General features: G+C 42.8%; 1 protein-coding gene across 2 annotated transcripts in view; it reads right to left on the bottom strand.

Annotated features, from left to right (window-relative positions):
- Positions 1-5,873: 5,873 nt before the first annotated feature.
- The window catches only part of LOC122549998 (exocyst complex component 6B), a 697,687-nt gene continuing 676,353 nt past the window's right edge, over positions 5,874-27,207 (bottom strand). For both annotated transcript variants that reach the window (XM_043690482.2, XM_087991883.1), the window contains exons 21-22: positions 14,537-14,649; positions 5,874-11,491 (exon numbers count right to left, since the gene is read on the bottom strand). In XM_043690482.2, the coding sequence (XP_043546417.2) occupies positions 11,359-11,491; positions 14,537-14,649 (246 nt within the window). In that variant the 3' untranslated portion in view covers positions 5,874-11,358. The remainder of the gene's footprint in view (positions 11,492-14,536; positions 14,650-27,207) is intronic.

The following is a 27,207-nucleotide window of genomic DNA, read 5'->3' as shown; positions in this document are numbered from 1 at the left end:
TTTATAGCGAGAGGATTCGAATATAGGAGCTGAACATTCTTGATGAAGGGCTCCTGCTCCTCAGATGCTGCCTGATCCGCTGTGCTTTTCCAGCACCACTCTAATCTTGGCTATAGGAGCAGGGATGTCTTGCTGTAATTGTACAGGGCCTTGCTGTGACACACATGGAATAATGTGTGCAATTTTGGTTTCCTTATTCTGAGGAAGTGCAATAAAGATTTACCAGACTGGAACGGCAGGACTGACATATGAAGTGAGGACTATATGCACTGGACTTTAGAAGGATGAGAAGGATCTCATAGAAACTGTAAAATTACAAAAAGATGAGACAGACTAAACACAGGAAGAATATTCCTAACAACCTGGGGTCACCGTCTAAGGATACAGAGTAGGCCATTTTGGATTGAGATGAGGAGAAATTTCTTCACCCAGACAGTGGTGAGCTTGTGGAATTCTCTGCCACAGAAAGCCAAAACATTAAACGTTTTCAAGAAGGAGTTATATATAGTTCTTAGGCCTAAAGGGATCAAAGGATGTGGGTGAGAATGTGGGAATAGGGTGCTGAGTTGGATGATCGGCCATGATCATACTGAATAGCAACTCAGGAACTGTTTCTCCCGATTAGAAAATTGTTCAAATCAGTATGTTATTCAAGTAAAAATGAAAAATAGAAGCAGGAAACAAGATGATTAGGGGGTTGTGTACAAGATGATTAGGGGGTTAGATAGGGTTGACAGTGTGAACCTTTTCCCGTGTATGGAGTCGGGTATTACAAGGGGGCATAGCTTTAAATTAAGGGGGGGTAGATATAGGACTGAAGTTAGGGGTAGGTTCTTCACTCAGCGAGTCGTAAGTTCATGGAATGCCCTGCCAGTAGCAGTGGTGGACTCTCCCTCTTTATGGGCATTTAAGCGGGCATTGGATAGGTATATGGTGGATAGTGGGTTAGTATAGGTTAGGTGGGCTTGGATCGGCGCAACATCGAGGGCCAAAGGGCCTGTACTGCGCTGTATTCTTCTATGTTCTATGAAACAACAGGCCAGTTAGTTTCACATGTGTTGAAGTCAAATTACCAGAGTTCATAGTTAAGTTCAGGGTTATTAAAATATTTAGCTGAACAGAGAGAACCAACTTTGACTCCCAAAGTATAGGTTATCTTCAACAAATCTCTCTCAACTCCATACACTTCAAGATATCTGCACTCATCTAACTTACCTTTTTTGTTTAACATCCCTGATTTTAATGTCTTAACTACACAGATCATTGAAATATGAAGATATCCACTTAGGTAGCAAAACCAGAATGGCAACGCATTATTTAAAGAGGTTGCTGTAACCCATACAGTTAAATTACAAGAAGAAATAAACAAATGGTTGCAAACCCTGGACTTTATTAAGGGGCGATTTGATTAACGTTTTCTGAGTATTAAGGGGAACAGATGAGGTAAATAAAAAGTATTTCTGTTGGATGAGGGATCGAAGGCTTCAGGACAAACATTAATGCTGGTCATCTCAGAAAAATAAAATTCTGCAAAAAGTGTGGTAAATATTTGGAACTCTTCTGCTAATGGCAATTAGGATGAGCACAATTGTTAACTGCAAATTTGACATTGATAGGACATTGTTAACCAAAAGTATGAAGGGATTTGGGACACAGGTGGGCACGTGGGGTTAAATAGATGACTTCAGATTGCAATGTGGAGACTGCTGACTAAGTTGATCTTCACTGTCCATGCCTCATTCTTCTATGAAAGTCGTTATACAACTGAGTGGCTTGCTCTGCCATTTCAGTTAAGAATCAACTACATTATGTGTTACTGGAATTATATACAGATGATAGTCTTCCTTTGCTAAAAGGCATTAAATAACCAACTGGAATTTTGCAGTAATCCCACAGTTCATTCAGACTTTTTCAGTTGCCACAGTGAGATCTGAACTCAGGTTCTCAGTTTCAGAATTACTGACCAAGTAACGTATGCTTCCTGAAATTGTGCAGAAGGAGGTTCAATTGTAACTATTAAACAGGAATTGGATAATGATTTTAAAAGGATAAAATTGGGTTAAAGGGAAAGATTAGGAGGAGTGGGACTAATTGGATAGCTTTCAAACAGCAACAGGGATGAGGAGTTGAGGAGTTTGGGCTCTGGCCCAAAATGTCAATTTTCCTGCTCTTTGAATGCTGCCTGACCTGTTGTGCTTTTCCAGCAACACACTCTGAACTCTGATCTCCAGCATCTGCAGACTTCACTTTCTCCCAAAAAGGATGAGGAGCTGAAGAAACTTCTTCTGTGCTGAATTATTCATCAAAAATGCTTAACAATAACTATTTTCAGTTGTCCAAGCATCTAGGTGGCATCTACCAGTGTTGTATTGTTCAACTAATCTTGATATTTTGGGAAGCATAAACATACGAGGTTTCCCTGATGGACCATGTGATCTGGACCTCTCCATTAGTTACCTGCCATCCCAGGTAAGCACATTCCTGAAGTTTCAGCTATCGCATACACTCCACTGAACTCTAAATACACTCAATCTCCTCCACAAATTGTTGGGAAGGGATGGAAGCTTCCTTTACACTGAATGGACTTGTTGCTTTGGGTTGAAAAAGGGGGTGGGTGGGGGGGATGTCCACTTAGCAAATAATGAATATCAGTAAACGGAACAGGTCAGGCTGAGTTTCACACAGGTGTAAGCTGTCTTATTCCTATACCACTTCCTTTTTATGTTGCCTTCCCTGTAACCTGCAGTTGACCTCTTAAGCAACAAATCCACTTTTTCACTAATCGGAAGAAAATTCCTTATGGATTAAGTCTCGGACAAAGGTCAGCAGAACTAATTTGAAGCCTGTTTGATCATTTCCCCTCTTGCTGGCATCTTGTGGCTTGATTGTGTACTATCTACAAGATAGGTAAAAACAATGACTGCAGATGCTGGAAACCAGATTCTGGATTAGTGGTGCTGAAAGAGCACAGCAGTTCAGGCAGCATCTAAATGCTTCAGGCAGTACTTTCCAAACTTGCAGACCTCCATCACCTCGAAATACAAGGGCTACACATGCATGAGAATACCACCTCAGCAGGTTTCCCACCAAGACACACACAACTCTGACTTGGAAGTGTCTCACCACTCCTTCCCTGTCATTGAATTACAAACGTACAACTGCTCCCCTAATAGCACTACATGTGTACCTGCACCATGTGGGTTGCAATGATTCAAGAAATGTAGTGTGTTACTGTTTCTCAAAGGCAATTAGAGATGGAGAAATTTACTAGCGATGCCACATCTTATACACAAACAAAAATGATTTAATCACTTCATCATGGTTTTCAAAAGGTAGTTGGCTAAGTACGTGAAAAGTAAAAAAAAACAAAATCTAGGACTATGAGGGCAAGAATTAGCTGAGTGGAATTAGCTGAGGTGCTCCTTCAGTAGTCAGTATAAACTCAATAGGGTGAACTGCCTCCTTCTTTGCTGTAATAATTGAAATGATAACCTAGCAGCTTTCATGGTAATTTTTCTACACTCAGTTTCCAAATGATGAGCTTCGTTTGAATTTCAAACACTCCATCAGATGATTCCACTCCTGACCAATAGGTTAAAAGATTGTTTTTCAGAAACTAGACCCTTTCCTACAGTGGGATCGCCTTTTTCTGATCTTCACAGATCCCTCTTCAAACACACGCACAATATTTACAACTTTCCCAAGCTCATGAGGAGCAAGACAAACACTTGTTTGAGACTTCATCTTGTAGGTTGACATTGCTGTGTAGATTAAATGGGTAAGTTAAGGGAGAAATCAAACAAACTTTCCAGAATTACCGTTCTCTCTCTAGAATCTGATCAAGAGCTGCAGCAGATTGCCAGTAAGTTCAGATGCAGCCAAGAGTAGATTCATTTGAGAAACTGTGAGCTGATGTGATGGGAGGACTGTACGTTTGCCCATTCTATGAATTTTATCAAAGAACAAAAGCACTCAATAAAAATTAAACGAGGTGTTTAAGCTTTCATCATAAATTTTTCTGCTCCAGTCCCCAACTTAACTGATTTATTGAACTTACAATGTCAGGGTAGCATTTTAGTACCTTTCATTATTTCAAGTTGTCCTAAAGCTTTGAGAATCATTGAAGCGCTTTTTGAAGTTAGGCAGTGTTGTATTGCAGGAAATGGGGCAGTTAATTTATGCACATTTAAGTTCCCACAAACGATAATTCAATAATCAGAAGATAGTCTTTCTAGTGATGTTTGTCAGGAGATAAATATTGGACAGGATATCATGGGGACTCTGTTCAGTACCAAGTACCTTATATGTCCACCTGAGAGGGCAAATAGGGGTCTCTTAATTTAACATCTCAGTTGAAAGGAGGGAGCTCTGACAGTGGTGCACTCCCTCAGTATAGCACTGTAGTTTCAGCCTGGTGTGGGACTTGAACTCACACTATTCGACTTACAGGCAACAACACAATCGTTAGGTTACCATACTGTGTTGAATCAGGAGGATAATGTTCTTGAGGCATTGATTGCCCTTTGTTGCTGGTGAAAAGCTGTTTTGAAAGACTGAGATATGTGGAAAGTAATAGCAGTGAGAGAGTTGGTCATTTAAGCATTTTTATTTTGGTCAACCCTTGGTACTGTATACTGAGAGGAGCAAGTCTTTCCCATGATAATTTGCACCTTGCAAATGGGTAATAAGCAAAGAAATCAATTCCTCCTCATTTGTTCATTTCTCTTTTGTAAATTCCACATCTGTGCAAAAAAACCTGTGCAATTTCCAACAAATAGAACATCTGAAGGATAAAAAAAACAGAAAGTAGCCACCTAGCAGCCCAATGAAATACCTAAGTAAAACATGACACCAAGTAATACAATGATTATACAGTCAGTTTACAAACGTCCAGTAAATCCAACACTGACTCTGAAAATCAAGTATTCTTCTTTATGTAGTGGCTTAGGATACTGTAAGCTGTATTCACCAAGAGATTCTAATTTATACATTCTGTATTTGTTTAGATATTCCCTTTTAATAACATATTAATAAAAAAAAAGCAGTTATGGCTGTGCTATCCCTCATTCCCCACCCAATCCCCTTACTGCAGGGTTGAGCATGCCCATTGAAAGAGCGATAAAATGGGCAGTCTTTCAGCGCGACGTAATTTACTCAAAGTGTTTGTGCATGTGAATGTTAAAACAGAAAGATCTTGAAGCATACAGCCAGCCAATCACCATTCTTGCTCTGCATTCTTTTGTGAGAAAGAGAATTCAACTGAGAATTGAAAAGATTACAAAGTCAATCGAAAGGCAATCTGTTTCATTAAGAATTCCATTTCAGTTGACAGGTTGCAAAAATTACATCAGGGTGAAGAAGGGAAGGAAGTGAGAAGCTGTTCGTCCAAAGTAACAATCCAAGGAGTAAGTTTCTGCTGAAGGACTTTGAAGTGGGCTGTGGAACTAGAGAGAGATTTATTTGTGCATGTCTTCGAAGGGATATGGTATATGATGAGATGCAGTGAAAGGTTATGATGATGAAGAGATTCAGGGATTGGATAGAAAAAGTTTGAGAGATGCGAGGAGAAGTTGAAGAATATGAAGAGAGTTGTTGAGAGAAATGGTGATGACAGATTGAGATTGGTAGTCAGGAGAGATTGAAAAATGCACTGAGGAAGGTATTGTGATGATTGGAGATATACTGAGACTGTGAAAGATAGTGAACTAGGAGAAAGTGAGGACTGCAGATGCTGGAGATCAGAGCTGAAAAATGTGTTGCTGGAAAAGCGCAGCAGGTCAGGCAGCATCCAAGGAGCAGGAGAATCGACGTTTCGGGCATAAGCCCTTCTTCGTCGACTCTCCTGCTCCTTGGATGCTGCCTGACCTGCTGCGCTTTTCCAGCAACACATTTTTCAGCAAAGATAGTGAACAGCAGATTCAGATAAATAGTGGGATGGAGTTGAGGGATATGGTGATTAGTGATTTGGAGTGATTATGATGAACAGCTTTATTGAAAAGTGAAAAGGCAAATAGGCTTGTGAGGTTTAATTTACATTCTCCATTCTTTCCAATGCTGTTCACAGTTTTAACAGTCTTCCCTCAGATGTTAAACCTTTCCTTAAAATCTGCTGTCAACATTCGCTTTCTCCACAAATGTCCATGACTCCCCTGTACTTGCAAACTGCCAAGCCAGCTCAATATTCTCTCCAAAGCCCTTCAGAGTATTATTACCCCAAAATCTACACCCAGCTTTCCTTGAACGATTCCTGTGAACTAGTCCGATCAGGTTTCCACCCCCCGCGACACTATTGAAATTGCTCTTATCAGAAAGAACAAATTAAAACCTAACTAACTGTGACAAAACTAAACCATCCTACAAAAAAGACAAAGAACCGTTGATGCTGGAATTCTGAAACCAAAACAGAAATAGGTGGAGACACTCAGTAGATCTGGTGATATCTGTGGAGAGAAAGTAGAGCCAATGTCTCGGGTCCAGGGACCATTCTTCTGAACGGGGTTCTTGTCTTGTCTTTCTGAAGAAGGGTCACTGCAACTGAAACATTGACCCTGCTTTCTCTCCACAGATGCTGCCAGACCTGCTGAGTTTCTCCGGCAATTTCTGTTGTTGATCTTAACTATCCCACACTGTTCTTCTCAACCGTTTGGGCTTTTAACATAGTTAACCACACCTTGTCTTTCAATACCTCTTCACTATGGTTCCCATTCACTTAGTTCCATTCTTAATTGTCCAGTCGTACTCCATAGATATACCCCTGTGGTGGCTTCTCTTTCTCCTTCTACACCATTATTCTAGTGATACTAAGAATAGATCCTGGGCTCCTGCTGCCATTTGGTGACACCAGTCGAAAACACAAATATAGATTACTCAGCTTTACTTCACCCTTGGTCTCTCAACCATGTCTAAACTGTGTGTACAACATCCAGCAGTGGATGATCAGAAATTTCCTCCATTTATTGGGAAGACTGACTCTGTTGTCTCTTGTGTCACCTTAAATTCCATTTTCTAGCTACAGACTCACATTTCTTTTCCTCATCTTTTCAAGCTGAACCAGATCATTTGCAAACTTGGCATCACTGTTGACAAGATGAGGCTCCACACCTCCATGCCATCAGTAAAATTGCCTATTTCCACCTGTGCAACACATAGGGTGGCCATTCAGCCCACTGTATCCAGCTTCATCGTTACTTCAGATGATCTTCTCCAAAAAGCCCACCCACACCTTGATTATCGCTGAGGTTGACATTTCCAATGCAATATGGCTGGCCTTCCATGTTCTATCCTGAGACCATCCAAAACTCCGGTGTCTGTGTTCTAACTTACGATGAGTACTGTTCAGACATCATATTGTGCTCGCTGACCCACGTTTCTTGATTAAATGGCACACAGAGTGTTTTCAATTCTGAGAATAACAGATTTTCCCATGTTTGTCATCTCCTACAACCATCTCTCACATATGTGCACTCCTTCCAATTTTGGCCTGAGCAGCCTTGAAGTTAATCGAGTGCCATGCTTCAAGGTTACACGTTCCAAAATCCTCCTTAAACCTTTCCCACCTCTCTTCCCTTCTTGAAGACACTACTTAAAATGTCTCTATGACCAGTCTTTTACTGATCTGCTTTAATATCACCCTACGTGGTTCAGTGCCAAATGTCCCAGTGGAGCTTCATTGTAAAGCTGTGCTACATGAAAGATGTTATATAAGGATAAGTTATTGTTCTAATCAGGCCTTAATCAGATTCCACCTGGTCAGTCATTAACCTTGCCTCTAACAGATGTTGACTATGCAAATCCATGGCTTTCTGTTCCATTAAACCCTCCAATTTTTAACATTTATAGATTACACTATTTTTTCCTGTTTATCTTGTTAGTACAAATGAGTGTCTGATGCTGCTCACAGTGGGAAGAAAGAGGTCGTTGTGGTTCTTTAAGAAGTTTCAGATTAACCATCATTCTACCAGGCTGGTAATCCTGATGAAGGAAACACTTAAAAACAGGAATGAGAATCCCTTCAGAGTCAGCAACATTATTACTGACAGTAAAATAAAGCTGCCCAAGGACTGGGGAGTACATGTCTCAGTCATCATCTCATCTCTCCTGAAGGTGTTGATACTTGTTTGGGGTCCAGTTCTACGAAGCAAGATGACCTTAACCCCAGATTGTCCACAGAGCGAGGCCACAAACAGAATATCGAGAGGTGGGGGCATCGCATCTAAATCTCAACCATGCACAGTTCAACCACCGGCAGAAGCAAAGGGGTCATAGGATGCAATGAGTCAGGAAGCTAGTTGAACTCTTCCCAACTAAACTGATGGTGAGGAGGTCAAAGAGAGTGCAACTCAACTGGAGCTCTGGGCAAGATCAGCTGGTGAGGCAGAGAGGTGGGGTTGGAAGTGGTGAGGACAAACTCAACATCTGTTACCCCTGGAAAGTAGATATCCTTGGAGTAAAAGTGCTACTCTGCTGTACAATGTTTCACATTCTTGTTTGAACATTAGGAGTGTTTCAGAAATGATCCAATATATGTAAGTTGTCCTATCAACCTCGGGTTGAAACACAAATCTAGCTATCAGGAGCCATTGCTCTTCTTTTCTTGAAGTAACTGTGAGCCCCTCTAATAGGTCCTCTACACTGGCCCTCCAAATCCTTGCAGGTTACGGTGCTTGGCTGGGTTGGCAGAAGGAAAACTATCACACCACAGCAGTAGTGGGTACTCTCCATTTTACAGCTGAAATATGCAAAAGACTTTTGCATCTCAACCCATGCTGGGCCTGTACACCTGACTGTGCCTTAAACATCAACAGTCAGTGATTGCAAAAGAAGGCATTCCATCTGCTACTGATAAAGTTAAACAATTACAATGTTCACTGAAAGACTGTGAAAATCTCTCATCCTAATGAAAGACAGATCCTGCAGTGAGATTTAGTTCAAGCAGGGTGAGTGTACTGATGTTAAGACAGCTCCCTCCTGTGCAACTCTTCCCACTTTAACATTCATCAGCAAGTTCCTAATTTATCCACTAGTTGAGCCACTTGGAGGGACAAACTGGTGAAGATGACACAATGGTTAGCTAGATGTCTAAGTCAGGTTGCTCGGCATAAATGTCAATTAGGCCACAGAGCTGAGCTTGGTGCTGAGCTGTTGGTAGCTGGTCTGTCCCTTCCAGGGGGCATTCTTCCATTTGGCTCTGTTTAGTAAGAGATGGCAATAAGATAATGGAAACCGTAGACCTGACTGGACAAATACTGAGAAGCTTCCTGATTCTCAGTACAAGTGTGCTTGTTTTTGTGACAGGGAAAACACAAGGTTTTTGAGATATCAGACCGAATAAACTCCATCTGAACCCAGCTAGATCTGGTCTCTACATGCATAGATCTGTCTATGCATGATGGATACTGAGATGTGATGAGTTTCCTTATCCAGTCCCCTGTGCCATTGACTTATATAGATAGTTCAAATAAATATGAGGTTCCGCATTTTAGTAAGTCAAATCAGGCACGACTCATGATAAGGTCCTGGGGAGTGTTAGCCAAGTGGGGTGTACGTTCCTTGAAGTGTTGTCACAGATAGACAGCGTAGTGAAGAATACATTTGGTATGTTTACCTTTGTTGGTCAGTGCATAGAGTATAGGAGTTGGGAGGTCATGCTGTGGTTGTACATTGGTTAGGCCATTTTTGGAATACTGCATTTAATTCTGGTCTCCCTGCTATAGAAAAGATATTATGAAACTTGAAAGGGTTCAGAAAAGATTTACAAGGATGTTGCCAGGGTTGGAGGGTTGGAGCTATAGAGAGAGGCTGAATAGGCTGGGGATATGTTCCCTGGAGCATCGAAGGCTGAGGCTTGACCTTATTAAATCATGATGGGCATGGATAGGGTGAATAATCAAGGTCTTTTCACTCGGTTGGGGGAGCCCAAACCTAGGGGGCATAGGTTTAAAGTGAGAGGGGCAAGATATAAAAGGGGCCTAAGAGGCAACCTTTTCACGCAGAGGGTGGTGTGTGCATGTGATGAGCTGCCAGAGGAGGTGGTGGAGGCTGGTACAATTACAACATGGGTATATGAATGCGAAGCATTTAGAAGGAAATGGGCCAAACGCTGGCAAATGGGCCTAGATTAATTTTGGTCATCTGGTCGGCATGGACAAGTTGAATCGAAGGGTTTGTTTCCGTTCTGTACAACTCTGTGAATGTATCTCTGCTGTTGTTAATCCAGCTCCCTCGCAGTCACTCAGTAAAACTTAGTAAAGGTGCCAAAGCCCCAGAAGACTTCTCTCTCATTCGAGAGGATGACTGCTGGTGAATTGAACTGAAGCCTGAGGTCAGGGGAGAGTTTGAGAAGGTGCACCCATTGTGGTAACCTTAGCTGGCGTAGGAATTGAATCTACACTGTTGGCATCACTCTGCACTGTAAACTAGCCAGCCTGACAACCAACTGAGCTAACCAACCGCCATGTCACTAAGCAATCCGCCTCACCTGCACTATCTGTCACTTAACTGTGTCTCCAGTAATGTTGCTCTGCTGGCATCGCCATTCCCTTTAAAAATATCATCAACATTTGCAGTTTTAAACTAGAAACGCAGGCACTGTGAACAAAAGAAGATGGGCTAATTTTTGTTTGACAATAACAAGGCCTCCTTTCCAAGTGCACTGGCACCTGAATGTGAGGTTGTGACATGTGCTCAGCAATCAGTGCAAGATATCTGGATGGAAAGACTGTTGTTCCAAGTTGTATCTGTTAACCAGCGAATGAATTGGATGGCAAATGGCAATGATAAAGGCTTACATGTGTAGCCCGACTCGATGCAGGTTAGCCTGGAATCGTGGTGGACTGGAGAGAAAGGAAGAGGATTTGATGAAAGGATTCCATCGTGCAGTCCACGTGGAGGATCAAAACTCCAAAATTTCTGGGAACCCTCCAATTTTCTGTAGGTCATAAAGTCTCGCATTGGATCTGGTCACGCCAGATTTTCACTTGGCACAAAATTCTCTGATCCATAAAAAAAAACCTCTGATCTAATAAGAGGCATCTTTTTGTTTTGCAAAAGGGGCATCATGTCCATGAAGTGATAAGCAAAGCCACACACGTCTGCAGAAAAGATACCAAGCAGTGGTGTTGGACTTCACTACCACAACAGCCTCATGATACCTAGCGAGGCAGTTTGCAACGTTCCACAGCAAGTTTGTAAACAAACAAAAGCAACAACAATAATAAAAAAAACTTGTCACCCCTTTAAGGGGGCGAACTGGTCTCGGTTTCCATGGTCATCATGGCACATTGTCCAAAATCCAGCATTATGTGCAACTAAGAGGGATGGAGGGAGAAGGAAGGGAAGGAGTGAAGGATGGGAGCAGATTCAATGTTGGTGGGACATGCTGTTGATCAGACTCCTGAGCTGTTTTGCCACCGTATCAATTAGCTTCTGCTTGTCACGTTCGTTCTTACGGAACTGTGCAAAGACATTGTTCTTCCTGCTGGTGTCTTTCATTCTAGAAGAAAACAGAGTTACAGCATGTGGTTAAAAGAGATCTTCCTCTCCTAGGATTATACACCTCTGGACTCTTAGAAATAGCAATTACTCATGGCACAACACCAACTTTTCACAAACCCAAGTTTCACCAAGCCAGTACCACACCTGGGGTTGTTTCCTGAAGTCTAATCTGGCTCACCAGCACCAAGTAAATAATGCATGTGGGTCTCCTTCACTCTCACGCACTTACACTGAGCTATTAGCGACAAACAACTTTTTCTGAGCCCCACACCTCCAGGGCTGCTGCCTAATAACTCCTGGAACCTGAAATCTCTTAATCAATCAATGATTAATTATTGTGTTAGAGAGCTCATGTGGAATAGTGGTAGTGTCTTTATCTCTGAGTCAGGAGGCCTGGGTTTAGGTCCCACCTGCTCCAAAGGTGAGTAATAACACCTCTGATTGATTAAGAAAATAGGTTAATTAGTGAGTTATATGATTGCTTCTGACATCTGAATGAGTCCCCAAATACTGACTCAATATAATTCAGCTGCCCTTTCAGCAGCATAGCTTAACTGTTCCTTTCTGCATGGAGTTTACTTCTACCTGTGTATCTTCCTACCACCATGTGTGACCTGGAACTGCTCTTCAATTCCATCTGAAAATGTTTGAACAGCCTTTTAAAAGCTTTGGAGCAAACTCCGCACGTGTTTCTAAACACTATTGAATGTCACTGATATTTTAAAACAGTTAGCTGTACCAATACACAGTATGAAATGAATATAACAGCCTTTTAGATCTGTTTCTCCCCGAACAAATGTTCACCATGTATTGTCTTCAACAGCATAAAAATGTCCACAAATTTCTTTCTAGGTGGTAGATGTTGTGAGTTTGAAAGGTGCTGAAGGTGCTATTGAATGAGTCTTGGTGAGTTACTGCAGAACATCTTGTGGAGAGACATGCTGCTGCCAAAAGGAAGGGTGTAGATGGAGCTTTAATGCATATTGAACCCCATGCTGCCCCCTGTCCTGGGAATGTTTGATGGGACAGTGCAGAAGGAGCTTTACTCTGCATCTAACACCGTGTTGTCCCTTGTCCTGGGAGTGTTTGATGGGGAAAAAATAGAGAGAAGTTTAAGTTTAGTTTAAAGAGTAGAGGAGGCTTTACTCTGTATCTAACTAAGCGCAGTAACTGTGCTGGAAGCATTTGACGGGCACAGTGTAGCTGGAACTTTACTCTACATCTGACCCTGTCTCAGGAGTGTTTGATGGGGACAGTAGAAGGATCTGGGGAACACTAATTTTAAAATAAGTTCTTCACATAAATATTGGTTTGGCTTTCGAATATCCTTCATTACCTGCTCTTGAAAAAAAAGATTTGGCTGGCTAACACAAATGCAGTGTTCAGAAAAATAACACTGATACTCAGCAATTTGAACTAATGTCTTGGTCCAACGCTTGTATATAATATGTTAGACAAAATGCAGTTATGGAGATGTACGAGGTACAACTGTCAGATGGGAGATTTTTCACAGATGGAATAATATAGGCTGAAAATTTCACGTCATTTCTGAAACCGAGTGACAGTTTTTGCCTGACTGCTTTCAGTGTAAGATTGGCTAGAAAGTAGCAGGAAGCTGATACTTACGCTCGGGAGATCCTACAATGCCGCAGTAATATAAAAAAGTTATCATCAAAAATCGAGGTCTCTTGAAAATACAGCTAAATGACAAATCCCCTCCATTATGATATTTCTGCTGGTTTCAATTTTATTTTACATCCATCATACCATCCAGTTCTCACTGAAGGTTTTGACACTACATTGGCACAGGGTTTTTCCCTCTTTGAGCCTGTTATCTTGCCCATGAGTTAATGGTGAATTTACAAAGTGAACAATGGGAGGTCATTTAACCATTTTTTGGGGACATGGGTTCAAATTCACACCCCTCTCCCATGGCAGATACTGAAATTTGAATTCAGTAAAAATCTGGAAGCAATAGTTGGCCTAGTGGAGGGCCGTAAACACCTTCAAGTGTCATAGAAACCCATTTGGTTCAGTAATCTGCTGTCCTTACCTGGTTTGGTCTACATGTGACTCCAGACCTACTGCAATGTGGCTGATTCTTACCCACCCTTTGGACAATTAAGGGTGGGCAATGAGGAGTGGCAGAGGTAAAGTGAGAGGAAGGCAGAGAGAGAGAAGAGGGTGCATCAAAGGTGTAATCTAAACAGACTGAGTATGTCAGAGGTGCTGTATAAAACAAAATGGAATTGCTGCACTGATTTGTAATGACTGTTTTGGTGAGCTATAGTCCAGTGAAGGTGTTTAGTTTGCTTGCCTTTATTGGTCATTGCACTGAGTATAGGAGTTAGGAAGTCATGTTGTGGCTGTACATGACATTGGTTCGCCACTTTTGGAATACTGTATTAAATTCTGGTCTCTGTGCTATAGGAAAGCTATTGTGAAACTTGACACGGTTCAGAAAAAAGTTTACAAGGATGTTGCCAGGGACAAGCTGAATAGGCTGGGGCTATATTCCCTGGAGTGTTGGAGGATGAGGGGTGATCTTATAGAGGTTTATAAAATCATAAGGGGCATGGATAGGGTAAATAGACAAGGTTTCCTTTCCTAGGGTAGGGTAGTCCAAAACTAGAGGGCACAGGTTTAAGGTGAGAGGGGAAAGATTTAAAAGGGATCTAAGGTGCAACTTTGCCACTCAGAAGGTGGTACATGTACAGAATGAGCTGCCAGAATAAGTGGTGGAGGCTGGTACAATTACAACATGTAAAAAGTATTATGAATTGGAAGGGATTGGAGTGGTGTGGAGGGCATGGATTAATTTAGGATATCTGGTCGGCATGGACGAGTTGGACCGAAGGGTCTATTTCCGTGCTGTACGTCTCTATGACCGTACATCTTTTCTTTGCCTATTGGCCCAGAAATATTGAGTTTGAAACCTTCCGATTTGTACCCTTGTCCCATACACAACGACAGCAACTTTCATCCATACAAGGTTTTGCTATTGCCCTCCTCTAAACTGGGAGCCCCAACGGGACACACTTACTTGTCCAGCAGGGCAAGCGCTGTCATTGGATTCACCCTCAGGTATTTGCAGTTGGGCTGCCCATAATCAGCTAGGTATGTTGACCAATCCCACTGGATGAAGAGATCCAGCAGCTGTGGGAGCAAAATAGAGAAGAGGATTAGAACAACCTTACCATTGTCACATCTGACCCAAAAGGGGGGATTCTGGGGGGTAGTGTGGAGACAATAACAACAGAAAGGGAAATTCTGAACAACGTGAAACAGGCAGCAAGTTTTACAGACTATCCTTCAAAGCCATGCTTGACAGTAAGGGCCACAAATAAAATTAAGGGAACACCAAAACATGAAACCGCTCCTTCTTTATTAAATTGCTTAAACCACACAGAACAAAACAGGCCATTGGTCCACTGTAGTGTTTATGTTTCACACTAGCCCCCTCCCATCCTTCTTCACCTTGTCTTATCAGGGATTTCTATTCTTTTTTACCCTCAATAGGCTTCATTTTAAATGCTTAATTCAATTCAATCATTTCCTTTATTAGCAAGATTCACACTCTGGGAACCTACTTAGATTCTCACTTCTTTAAGAGACTTAATACCAAAGGCATGTCCTGTGGCATAACAACGACATTAAAAGTTATAAAGAACACTCCCTGTAATTGTTTTTGCGTTGCATGGCCTTCCAAGGTCACGCGCCTCAGCAGCTTGTGGAAGTGGAAGCCACTTATCAGCATGCCGACTGACAGGCACAGAGTTAGGGGGAATGTCACAGTACAGAAGACGCCATTCGGCCAATCATAGCTGGACAGGCTCTTCGAATGAGCATCATTACCTCATTCCAATCTCCTGCCTTTTGTCCATATTTTTGGATGTTATTTTTATCCACATAATCAGCCCACACCTTCTTGAATGTCTCAACTGAACCTGCCTCCACAACATTTTCAGGTGAACCATTCCATACTCTTAACTACTTGCTGGTGAAAAAAGTAGTTTTTCCTGAGGTCACATTTGCTCCCTTTGGAAAAGACTTTGCATCTATGCTGCCTCATGACCAGGAACAGTTCCTCCTTATCCATTCTATTTAGCTTGCTCATGATTTTGAAAACGTCTGTCAAATCTCGTCTTATCCTTCTTTTCTCTGAAGAGAACAGTACCAACCTCTGCAATCTATCCTCATAGAACATAGAAGAATACAGCGCAGTACAGGCCCTTTGGCCCTCGATGTTGCGCCGATCCAAGCCCACCTAACCTATACTAACCCACTATCCTCCATATACCTATCCAATGCCCGCTTAAATGCCCATAAAGAGGGAGAGTCCACCACTGCTACTGGCAGGGCATTCCATGAACTTACGACTCGCTGAGTGAAGAACCTACTCCTAACTTCAGTCCTATATCTACCCCCCCTTAATTTAAAGCTATGCCCCCTTGTAATACCCGACTCCATACGCGGGAAAAGGTTCACACTGTCAACCCTATCTAACCCCCTAATCATCTTGTACACCTCAATCAAGTCACCCCTAAACCTTCTTTTCTCTAATGAAAACAGCCCCAAGTGTCTCAGTCTTTCCTCATACGATCTTCCTTCCATACCAGGCAACATCCTGGTAAACCTCCTCTGCACCCGTTCCAGTGCCTCCACATCCTTCCTATAGTATGGCGACCAAAACTGCACACAATATTCCAGATGCGGCCGCACCAGAGTCTTATACAACTGCATCATGACCTCAGGACTCCGGAACTCAATTCCTCTACCAATAAAAGCCAGTACGCCATATGCCTTCCTCACCGCACTATTTACCTGGGTGGCAACTTTCAGAGATCTGTGTACATGGACACCAAGATCCCTCTGCTCATCCACACTACCAAGTATCCGACCATTAGCCCAGCACCCCATCTTTTTGTTATTCTTCCCAAAGTGAATCACCTCACACTTAGCTACATTGAATTCCATTTGCCACCTTTCTGCCCAGCTCTGCAGCTTCTCTATATCCTGCTGTAACCTGCCACATCCTTCCTCACTGTCAACAACTCCTCCGACTTTCGTATCATCCGCAAACTTGCTCACCCAACCTTCTAACCCCTCTTCCAGGTCATTTATAAAAATGACAAACAGCAATGGTCCCAAAACAGATCCTTGCGGAACACCGCTAGTGACGGCACTCCATGAAGAAACTTTGCCATCAACTACTACCGTCTGTCTTCTTCCATCCAGCCAATTCCTAATCCAAACCTCCAACTCACCCTCAATGCCATATCTCCGTATTTTCTGCAGTAGCCTACCATGGGGAACCTTATCAAACGCCTTACTAAAATCCATATATACCACATCTACCGCTTTCCCCTCATCAACCTCCTTCGTCACCTTCTCAAAGAATTCAATAAGGTTTGTGAGGTACGACCTGCCCTTCACAAAACCATGCTGACTATCCTTGATCACATTATTCCTATCCAGATGTGCATAAATCCTATCCCTTACAATTCTCTCTAAGACTTTGCCCACAACAGAAGTGAGACTCACCGGCCTATAGTTACTAGGGTTATCCCTACTCCCCTTTTTGAACAAGGGAACCACATTTGCTATCCTCCAGTCTTCTGGCACTACTCCTGTAGACAAAGAGGACATAAAAATCAAGGCCAATGGCTCTGCAATCTCCTCCCTTGCTTCCCAGAGAATCCTAGGATAAATGCCATCAGGCCCAGGGGACTTATCTATTTTCACCTTTTCCAGGATTTCCAACACCTCTTCTCTACATACCTCAAAGCCATCCATTCTACTTATTTGTGACTCAGTATTCACATCGACGACAATGCCCTGTTCCTGAGTAAATACTGAAGAAAAATATTCATTCAGCGTCTCCCCAATCTCTTCCGCCTCCACACGCAACTTCCCACTACTATCCTTGACTGGACCTATTCCTACCCTAGTCATTCTTTTATTCCTAACATACCTATAGAAAGCCTTAGGGTTTTCCCTAATCCTACCGACTAAGGACCTTTCATGTCCCCTCCTTGCTGCTCTTAGCTCTCTCTTCAGGTCCTTCCTGGCTACCCTAGAACTCTCAATCGCCCCAATTGAACCTTCACGTCTCATCTTGAGATAGGCCGCCCTCTTCCATTTAACAAGGGATTCCAATTCCTTATTAAACCACGGCTCCCTCGCACGACCCTTTCCTCCCTGCCTGACAGGTACATAATTATCAAGGACACTCAATAGCTGCTCCTTGAACAAGCTCCACATATCAATTACACTCTTGCCTTGGAGTCTACTTTTCCAAGCCACACATCCTAAGTCATGCCTCATCGCATCATAATTTCCCTGACCCCAGCTATAACTCTTGCCCTGTAGTACACACTTATCCCTCTCCATCATGAGAGTAAAAATCACCGAATTATGGTCACTATCCCCAAAGTGCTCACCTACCTCTAATTCTAACACCTGGCCTGGTTCGTTACCCAGAACCAAATCCAGTATGGCCTCACCTCTTGTTGGCCTGTCTACATATTGTGTCAGGAAACTCTCCTGCACACATTGAACAAACACTGACCCATCTAACGAACTTGAGCTATAGCTTTCCCAATCAATATCAGGAAAGTTAAAGTCCCCCATAACAACCACCCTATTACTGTCACTCATCTCCTGAATCACCTTCCCTATCCTTTCTTCAATGATTCTAGGACTATTAGGAGGCCTGTAAAAGACTCCTAACAGGGTGACCTCACCTTTCCTATTCCTAACCTCAGCCCAAACTACCTCAGATGGCAAGTCCTCATCCATCGTCCTTTCCACCACTGTAATACTATCTTTGACAAGCAATGCCACACCTCCCCCTCTTTTACCCCCACCTCTGACCCTACTAAAACATTTAAATTCTGGAACCTGCAACAGCCAATCCTGTCCCTGTTCTAGCCATGTCTCCGTAATAGCCACAACATCGAAGTCCCAGGTACCAACCCACGCTGCAAGTTCACCTACCTTATTTCGTATACTTCTTGCATTGAAGTATACACACTTCAAGCCACTTTCCTGTACAGACATCCTCCTTGGAAATTGATGCCATGTTCCTAACCTCCCTACATTCCAGGCCCTGCACCCTGAAGCTACAATCTGGGTTCCCATGCCCCTGAAGAGTTAGTTTAAACCCCCTCCAAGAGCACTAGCAAACCTCCCCCCAAGGATACTGGTGCCCCTCAGGTTCAGGTGTAGACCATCCTGTTTATAGAGGTCCCACCGTCCCCAGAAAGATCCCCAGTTATCCAAAAACCCGAATCCCTCCCTCCTACACCATCCCTGTAGCCACGCATTTAAGTGTTCTCTTTCCCTATTCCTCAAATCTCTATCACGTGGCACGGGTAACAAACCAGAGACAACAACTCTGTTCGTTCTAACTCTGAGCTTCCAACCTAGCTCCCTGAAAGCCTGTCTAACATCCTCGGCACTCCTCCTACCTATGTCGTTGGTGCCAATATGGACCACGACTTCGGGCTGCTCACCCTCCCCCTCCAGGACCCGGAAAACACGATCAGAGACATCACGTACCCTTGCACCTGGGAGGCAACATACCAAACGTAAATCCTCATCGCTGAAGATTCTGATTCCAGGGATCAGTCAAGTAAGTCATTCCGACACTCTCTCCTCCAATGCATTTGCACCTTTCCTATAAGGTAGTCCCCTGAACTGTAAATAACATTCCAGCTGAAGTCTAACAGGTGTCTTGTACAAGTCCAACATCACCTCCTTGCTCTTGTACTCTGTTCCCCTATTATTAATTCCCAAGTCACTGCATGATTTGTTAACTGATTCCTCCATCTGTGCTGTCACCTTCAATCATCTATGCACATACACATCCAGGTCAGTCTGCTCTTGCATAGTCTATTATGTTTTGTGTTTCAATGTCTTTTTGACCAAAATACATGACCTCACAATATTCTAACAAAAAGAGGCAAAATGTAACTAGGTTACAGTATTTTGAAGTTTAAACTTGCCCACATTGCTTTGTAGTGGTTGTTTTGCTTCAAAAAGCCAATGATTTGTGCCAGAGCTCTCTGTCTCAGTTGAGCTGATTGGCTGTGAACAGTCAATGGTCCTCCAGCTCCCAGAACTTTCTTGGTTAATGAGTGACTGCAAGAGTGGCCACTTCTAGTCATGGGAATACACTCCAGCAAGAAGCTAGTGGGCCATTGTTTGGTAATTTGGGAAGATGGTGACACAATGTAATATCACTGGACTAGTAATCCAGCGGCCCAGATATTCAAGGAGTGAATTGTGAAGCACCACCTCATACTGGGAATGACAACAGCAAACACAGCTCTGCAAATTCTCCTTCCTGACATTTGGGGACCTTGTGTCAAATTGGAACAGCTATCTCTCTGATGAGCCAAGCAATGTTCCTCATGAAATCATTCTCTACATATAGTGTCCCAGTCATCACCATCCAGACCCAGCAGAGGTGGGGGTAAAGTTGGGAAGAAGCTGCATGGGAGTTCACAACATTGACTTTACCTGACCATAAAGTCTCATGGCACCAGGTCAAACATAGGCAAGGAAACATGCTGCTGCTTAACACATGACACACACACACACACACACACACACACACACACACACAGAGCCGATGAACCTCCACCTTGAGCATGGAAGCAGCACTGAGGGTGGCAAGGGCGCAGAGTGTTCTTGAGGTCAGGAACTTTGACGTTCATCACAAAGAATGACTCAGCAGCAATACTACTGACCGAGACGGTCAAGTTCCGAAATCCATTGTTGCTAGATTGGGTCTGCGGCAGATGGTGAGGGAACCAAATAAGGTGGAGTGTCACACTTGACCTCATCCTGACTAGTCAGCCGGTAACAAATGAACCTGTCCATGACAGTATCAATAGGAGTGGCCACCACATAGTCCTTGCGGAGAGAAAAACAATCTAGACTCAAAATATTAGCTTGCTCTCTCTCACATCAGGGATACTGCCTGACCTGCTGTGATTTACAGCATTTTTTGCTTTCAGTACAGATTCCAACATCTCCAGTAATTTGCTCCTTCAAAGAAACATAACAGTTTTACTGTCTGGGAAGAGGTACTGACTGGTTACCAATTTGGACACTGACTGGCTGAAGTGTCATGGTGACAGCAGTAGGGAACTACTGGCTCCCCAGCTTGTTGGTAATTCAAAAAAGTGCAACGTTCAAACATATTTATTTGGCTTGTGGAGAATTTTGTTTCAATGCAGTCTGCTTACTGTAAAAATAAGCCATGTTGCCAGCTCAAAGATTGTCTTAAATTGGGTGTTGGTGTAGCAAATGGCACACTTGGGATTGCTCAGCAAGTCATCCAGGCACATGAAACATTAGATAATTTATTTTTGGGTTTGGTTGGGTGAGTATGGTCCGTATGCTTCCTATTATAAACAGACAGAAGAACATGCAGTTTAATTCTATCAGCCAGTGGTTGAGAGGTACAGCATATAATATCTAAAATTCAGAGATGGTGCTGGCACCTTTGAGATGTAGTCCATAAGAAACTCTGTCCGAAATTCTTACCGTGCCGGTGCGATTTATCTCTGTTTTCAACGTCTACCAATCCTTTACTGTGCACTGTTGATCAGACTCAACAAGCTAAGTACATAAGGGCTTGCTGCCAACTCACTTGGGTTAGCAGAATGAAGGGACTTATCTAATCAGCCTGCACTGAATTTGAACCCAGGTTTCCGAGATTAATGGGCAGTGCGCTGACTGACTGCACCACTCCAGTCCCTGAATCCATATCCTTTCTAATCTTTGCCTCTCCCTTGGATCTTTCCCTTGCATGTAACAAACAGATTAGGTGTAAAGCACTTCCTTCCATTTTAACAATACGGCTGGCTTTCTTTGTGTCTCTAAGCAGAGGTTTAAAGTTCATGAGATAGAGTGCCCGCACGTGTCTCGCTGCTTCACAGAGTTCAAACTGAGGTTACTGGCACAAGGCCAGCAATACACCAAGTATGTGAAGTATTCTTCATACTTCAAGAAAAATTAAGGTTGCACAGGTTACAATTAACGCTCATCAGTCTCTACCTTGAGCAAAGCTAGTTCATGTTTGCAAATAGCGTGCAAGCGAAACACACCAATTATTACAATGAGTACATAGTGATTGATGGCTAGAGTATGCCACACGCACACTGCACCCGCACTACACACACATAGGGCAGTTTTGTTACATATGCGCTATGCACAGACACTGCATACGCACATGCATGTACATATAGCAGACATATTACAGAAACACAGAGCAAATATATAACCTTTAAGGTTTATGACAGGGGCAAAAGACAATGCCTTTAGTCTTCCCAGTTTTTAGTTGTGGAAGTTTCAATTTACACACAAACTCTGCACAGATTACATATACATAGGAACACACCAAGCACACAATGTGCTTGTGCTCTCAGGCACACATACCACCAATGGGTAAATCTCCTTTACATGCAAAAATAAATGTCAAGAGAAAGGCAGAAGCCAACGCACATTGCTTCACACTCCTGTATTCAACGTCCTGTGACCTGATTCTCACAGTCAAGAATTGGACAATGAAAGAGTTCAGATTGAGGTTGAGAGCTCTGAAACTGGGAAGCAGATATTGTTTATCCTCCAATTGTAAGGAAACTGAAGTTTCTGAAGAATTGTCATAGTGGAACCAAAACATTAACTGTTTCTCTCTCTGAAGATGCAGCCAGACCTGCTGAGTTTCTCCAGCATTCTGTTTTTTTTTCAGATTTCCAGCACCTGCAGTATTTCGGTTTTATGAACCTGGCCAAATCGGCTCAGATCAATTGGTTTTATAATGGAATTATCAAGATTTATCTCTGTTAGTACAACAGCTCTTACACAATTCTATCTCAACTGGCACCACCTCCAGTTATCTATGAGTAAGCATTCTCCAATATCTTCTCAATACTAAGAACTTTGACCAAGTGAGTGCTGGCAGGTCTTTTAAGAATGGTGATGACTCCAAGACTTGAGCACAAAATCTCAGTTACTGCTCCAGTGTGGCAATGAGGAGGTGTCACACTGTTGAAAGTACTGTTTTTCTGATCAGGCCTGATTCTGAGACCCTGCCAGTCCTCTCAGGTGGACGCACAGGATTCTGTGGCATTACTTTGAACAGGTGGCATTACTTTGAAGTAGGGATTCCTTTCCAGTGTGCTGGCTGATATTTATTCCCTGTGCAATGTCACTGCAGCAGCAATGTCACTGCTGCCTGTGGTATGCACATTAGCTGCTATGACCCTACATTACAACAAAGATTGCACTTCAAAAGAACTTGGCTTTGGGATTGTGCAGTGATGCTGGGAAGGAATCTCAGTGAAAGAAGGGAAGGCAGAGATTCAGTGACACTGGGAAATATAGCTGTCAAGGGATTCTGAGTTGACTTTATTTGTGACAAAATATGAAGTAACTATAGTGCCCCTTTATCTTCACATTGATACTGGAAACCAATAATAAGTTGGAAATCAGACGAAGAGGTGTGACCTTTAATGTAAGCTTTATTTCTGGTTCTATCATAACTCACTCAAAGGTGCGAGAGTGTGGTGCTGGAAAAGCACAGCAGGTCAGGCAGCATCCGAGAAGCAGTAGAATCAGTATTTCAGGCATCAGCCTTCATCAGGAATGAGGCTTATAAGCCAAGAGGGTTGATAAATTATCTTTTTATCCCCTTGGCTCACAAATCTTATTCCTGATGAAGGACTTATGCCCGAAACGTCAATTCTCCTGCTCCTCGGATGCTGCCTGACCTGCTGTGCTTTTCCAGCACCACACTCGTACCTTTGAGTGAGTTATGACATAACCAGAGCAGCAGACTCTGGACTCTGATCTCCAGCATCTGCAATCCTCACTTTCTCCTCACTCAAAGGTAGACTCAACTATCTACTCTCTGCTTGCTGAGCTACATTAGCTTGTGGGCAAGAAAATCTCGTTTTAAAATTCTCATCCGTGTTCTAAATCCTTTATGCCTCCTTATATCTGTGAATCAAGTCCTACAACTTGCAAATCTCTGCGTCCCTGGCCTCTCGAACATTTCCAATTTCACCATTTCAATCGCAAGCAGCTGAACCCTGTAAGTTCTACATTCCAACCTTATTTCTGTCTGCCTGCTCTTTCCCCCCTCCAAGACCCTACATAAAGTTCTTAATCATACCTCTTTGACTAAGCTTTAAGCCACCTGTCCCAATATCTTGTTGAAGGCACAGTGCCAAACTTAATCTGATAACATTTCTGCAAAATGCCCTCAGATGATTTAATACATAAAATGCAAGTTTTTGTTGTTTTTCATAAAGAGAATGAGAGACGTGTCAAGTCAGGAAGTCATGGTTAGATAATTACTTTCCCAGGTCCACCCTCAACAAGCAGAGTAGGCAAATCAGTTTCAGTGCGAAACACACCCTGGCATGGGTATGCTTCAATCTGCCACAAAGTTGACACAGCAACCCACATCTGACACTGACTGAAAGGGACAAGAGATCAGATCTTGGCTTTGCACACTGAAATAAAAAGTCCCAATAAGATGGAAATCATGAAGGGTTCTGATAGAGTAAATGAGGTGAAACTGTTCCCAGTGGCTGGTGAGTTTCTAACCAGTAGAGATGAATGAAAGAACCAGAGGGAAAATGAAGACATTTCTTTAAACATTGCCAGTTATGGCCTGAAAGCATATCCAACAGTACAGTAACTTCAAAAAGGGACATAGATAAGATGTAAAAACAAGTAAAGTTGCAGGGTTATGGGAAGAGGGTAAGTGGGGCAGGACTAATTAGATGGCACCATCACTGAGCTAGGACAGGCACAAGGAGCCTAAAGGGTTCTCACTGGCAGCCAATTTACACACAGCAATGTCCTACTAACAGGAAATTGGTTTTGGAGTTCTGTTTTAAACTCATTATCTCTTTTTGATCAGGAAGGTGCACCTCGAAAAAGTTCAGCTCATCTTAGACGAGAGAGGCAATAGCCTAGTGGTATTATCAAGAGACTGTTAACCCAGAAACTCAGCTCATGCTCCCGGGGACCCCAGGTTTGAATCCCGCCATAGTAGACAGTGAAAACTGAATTTGATAATAAAGAAGAATTGACAGTCTAATGATGACAATGAATCCATTGTCGGTTGTTGGAAAAACCCATCTGGCCCACTCATAGTTTTGAGGGAAGGTAATTTGCCATCATTACCTGATCTGACCTAAATGTGACTCCAGAGCCACTGCAATGTGGTTGACTCTTAACTGCCCTCTGAGCAATTAGGGATGTGTAGTAATTCCTTGCCTAGGCAGAGATGCCCATATCCCATGAGTGAATAAAAAAAGACACAAGGATTCCCAAATCCTTTTGCTCTATAGCTTTCTGTAGTCTTCCTCCATATTCAGTTCCTCTACTCTTCCTGCTAAAGTGTGTAACATTTCTCCACAGAGGCCAGTATCCCACCATCAAGTCGCTATTTATTTACATGTGGAGAGTCCTTGACACTGATCCAGCTCCCTCAGTGATATTTAACATCCCCGCACCCCCCCCCCCCCGCCCATGATATTTAATGGGTACAGTATGCTGTGTGATATTTAACACCTCCCCCCCGCCGCCCCGCGATGTTTAATGGGTACGGCTCAGAGTGAACAGAACCTCTGACACTCCTGTTCTTATCTGTCAGCTTTGACCAGATTAACAGCCCCAATCAGGGAACTCATATTCTATGAGGTCCACCTGGCTCGTTATAATCACTCCAGTTTTTAATTTCACAAATTATGGACTCAAATGCTTGTTGTACAGTCTCACATGATTCTACTGATAGAGTCAAAATGACATTTAGGAGCAGGATATTCAATAAAAGAGAAAAGGGAGGAGGTTACTTTGAAAGAGAATGAGACAGAAAGCAACAATAAATTTGTGATGTGATATTTGCTGAGGAATAAATATTTTACAGGAGCTCTACCTCGCCCAGTGAGGCAGTGGAGAATCTGCCACTGATTACATTAAAGGCTAAGTTGGGTCGATATTGGGGTTAAGAATCATATAATCACTACAGTGTAGAAGCAGACCATTCAGTCCATGGATTCTACAATGACCCCCTGAAGAGCATCCTACCCAGATCCAATCCCAACCTATCTCTGTAACCCTACATTTTCCATGACTAATCCAAAAAGCCTACATATCACTGGACACTATGGGGCAATTTAGCACGGCCAATCCATCTAACCTGTACATTTCTGGACTGTGGGAGGAAACTGGAGCACCTGAAGGAAACACATGCAAACACAGGGAGGATGTGTAAACTCCATACAGACAGTCACCCGAGGGAGGAATCATACCTGGGCCCTGGCACTGTGAAACAGCAGTGCAAACCACTGAGCCACCTAACGGTTGGGATAAACAGGAAAGTGGGGTTAAGGCCACAATGAGATCAACTATAATCTTACTGAATGTTGGGGTAGGCGTGACATTACTAAAACATATTTTTCAGTTATATCACTTTACTGCGTGTGGAACTGTAAGAGCACAAATTGACCACTATGTTTCCTACGTCACAACTTCAAATCTACCTGTGTGTGAGGCGCTTTGAGACATCTTGAGCCTCTGAAAGATGCTACAGGAATGCGAAGGTATTCTTATCTTTGGTTATCTGTGTTTCAAAATCATTTCTTCTTCTTTCGTTAAATAGTGTGACCCGTGACCCTTGGACTTGACAGCACTACCACCTGAACCACAACTGAGGCCTGGACTGAAAGGGAGCAAAAACAAAATGTAGGGGAGGTGGTGAAGGGGAAGAGTTAAACAAAAGTAAACTGCACTTCCTCCTCTGCGGATGGTCTGTTTTCTCAGCGCAGTGTTTTTGCACTGCTGTGTGCCAATTTGTTACAAAAATAATTATAAAAGAAAAACAAAGCATTTCAGCAGTCTTGCCTGGTCCAACCTGCATCACATCTGTACTCATTTATTGTGCAAGCACACTAACCTCCCAATGACCCGCCAGGGAAACAAGGACGTCACCTTACCTCGAGGTGAACTTCCCTGCTATCTTTGTTATGAGTAATATAATGCTGATTAAACACGGCTCCATGGCAACAGATGCATTTGTACAGTATTACTTCCTTTTACTGTGTGAATCAGAGAGAGAGCTGCGATTCTGCATATCTCTCCGAACTTTACTACAGGTCAGGCACAGTCTTAGATTAGATTAATGTTTTTGCATCCTGGATGATTCTCCTCTATCCTGATAAGACCAAACAAATGCTGTGGTGTCATTCACGATATCAAAATCCTTCCCCCCCCCCTCAACCAAAACGCTTTATCGACAAAGAATTATATCTGAAATGTTGTTATCGTCGTGGCATATGAAATATGGCAGCAGATCGCCCATTAATAGCCAATATGACAATGACTATAGATGTTAGGTTTTAGGGATTGGTTGAGGGATTAATGTTGGCAAGACACTTGGGGAAATGGCCTCTGCTTTTCTTTGAATAGAATCATTGAAAGTTGTACAACCATTTGAACTTGCAGTCACAGCCTTGCTTTAACATCGTAACCAAAAGACAGCGTCTCTGACACTACTGCACTTCTTCAATATGGCAGTTTCAGCCCAGTTGATGCATTCAGGTCTGTGGAGTGAGATTCGAAGAACTTTACACTGTAACTCAGAGGCAACAGTGCTACAAACTGAGTTGCATCAAACCATAGGTA

The sequence above is a fragment of the Chiloscyllium plagiosum genome, unplaced genomic scaffold (genome assembly GCF_037043375.1).
Source record: "Chiloscyllium plagiosum isolate Xiang-an unplaced genomic scaffold, Cpla_swu_hap1 HiC_scaffold_1, whole genome shotgun sequence".
NCBI classification, from domain to species: Eukaryota; Metazoa; Chordata; class Chondrichthyes; order Orectolobiformes; family Hemiscylliidae; genus Chiloscyllium; species Chiloscyllium plagiosum.
Note: the sequence above shows the minus strand (reverse complement) of the source record. Positions and strands in the feature narration are given on the sequence as shown.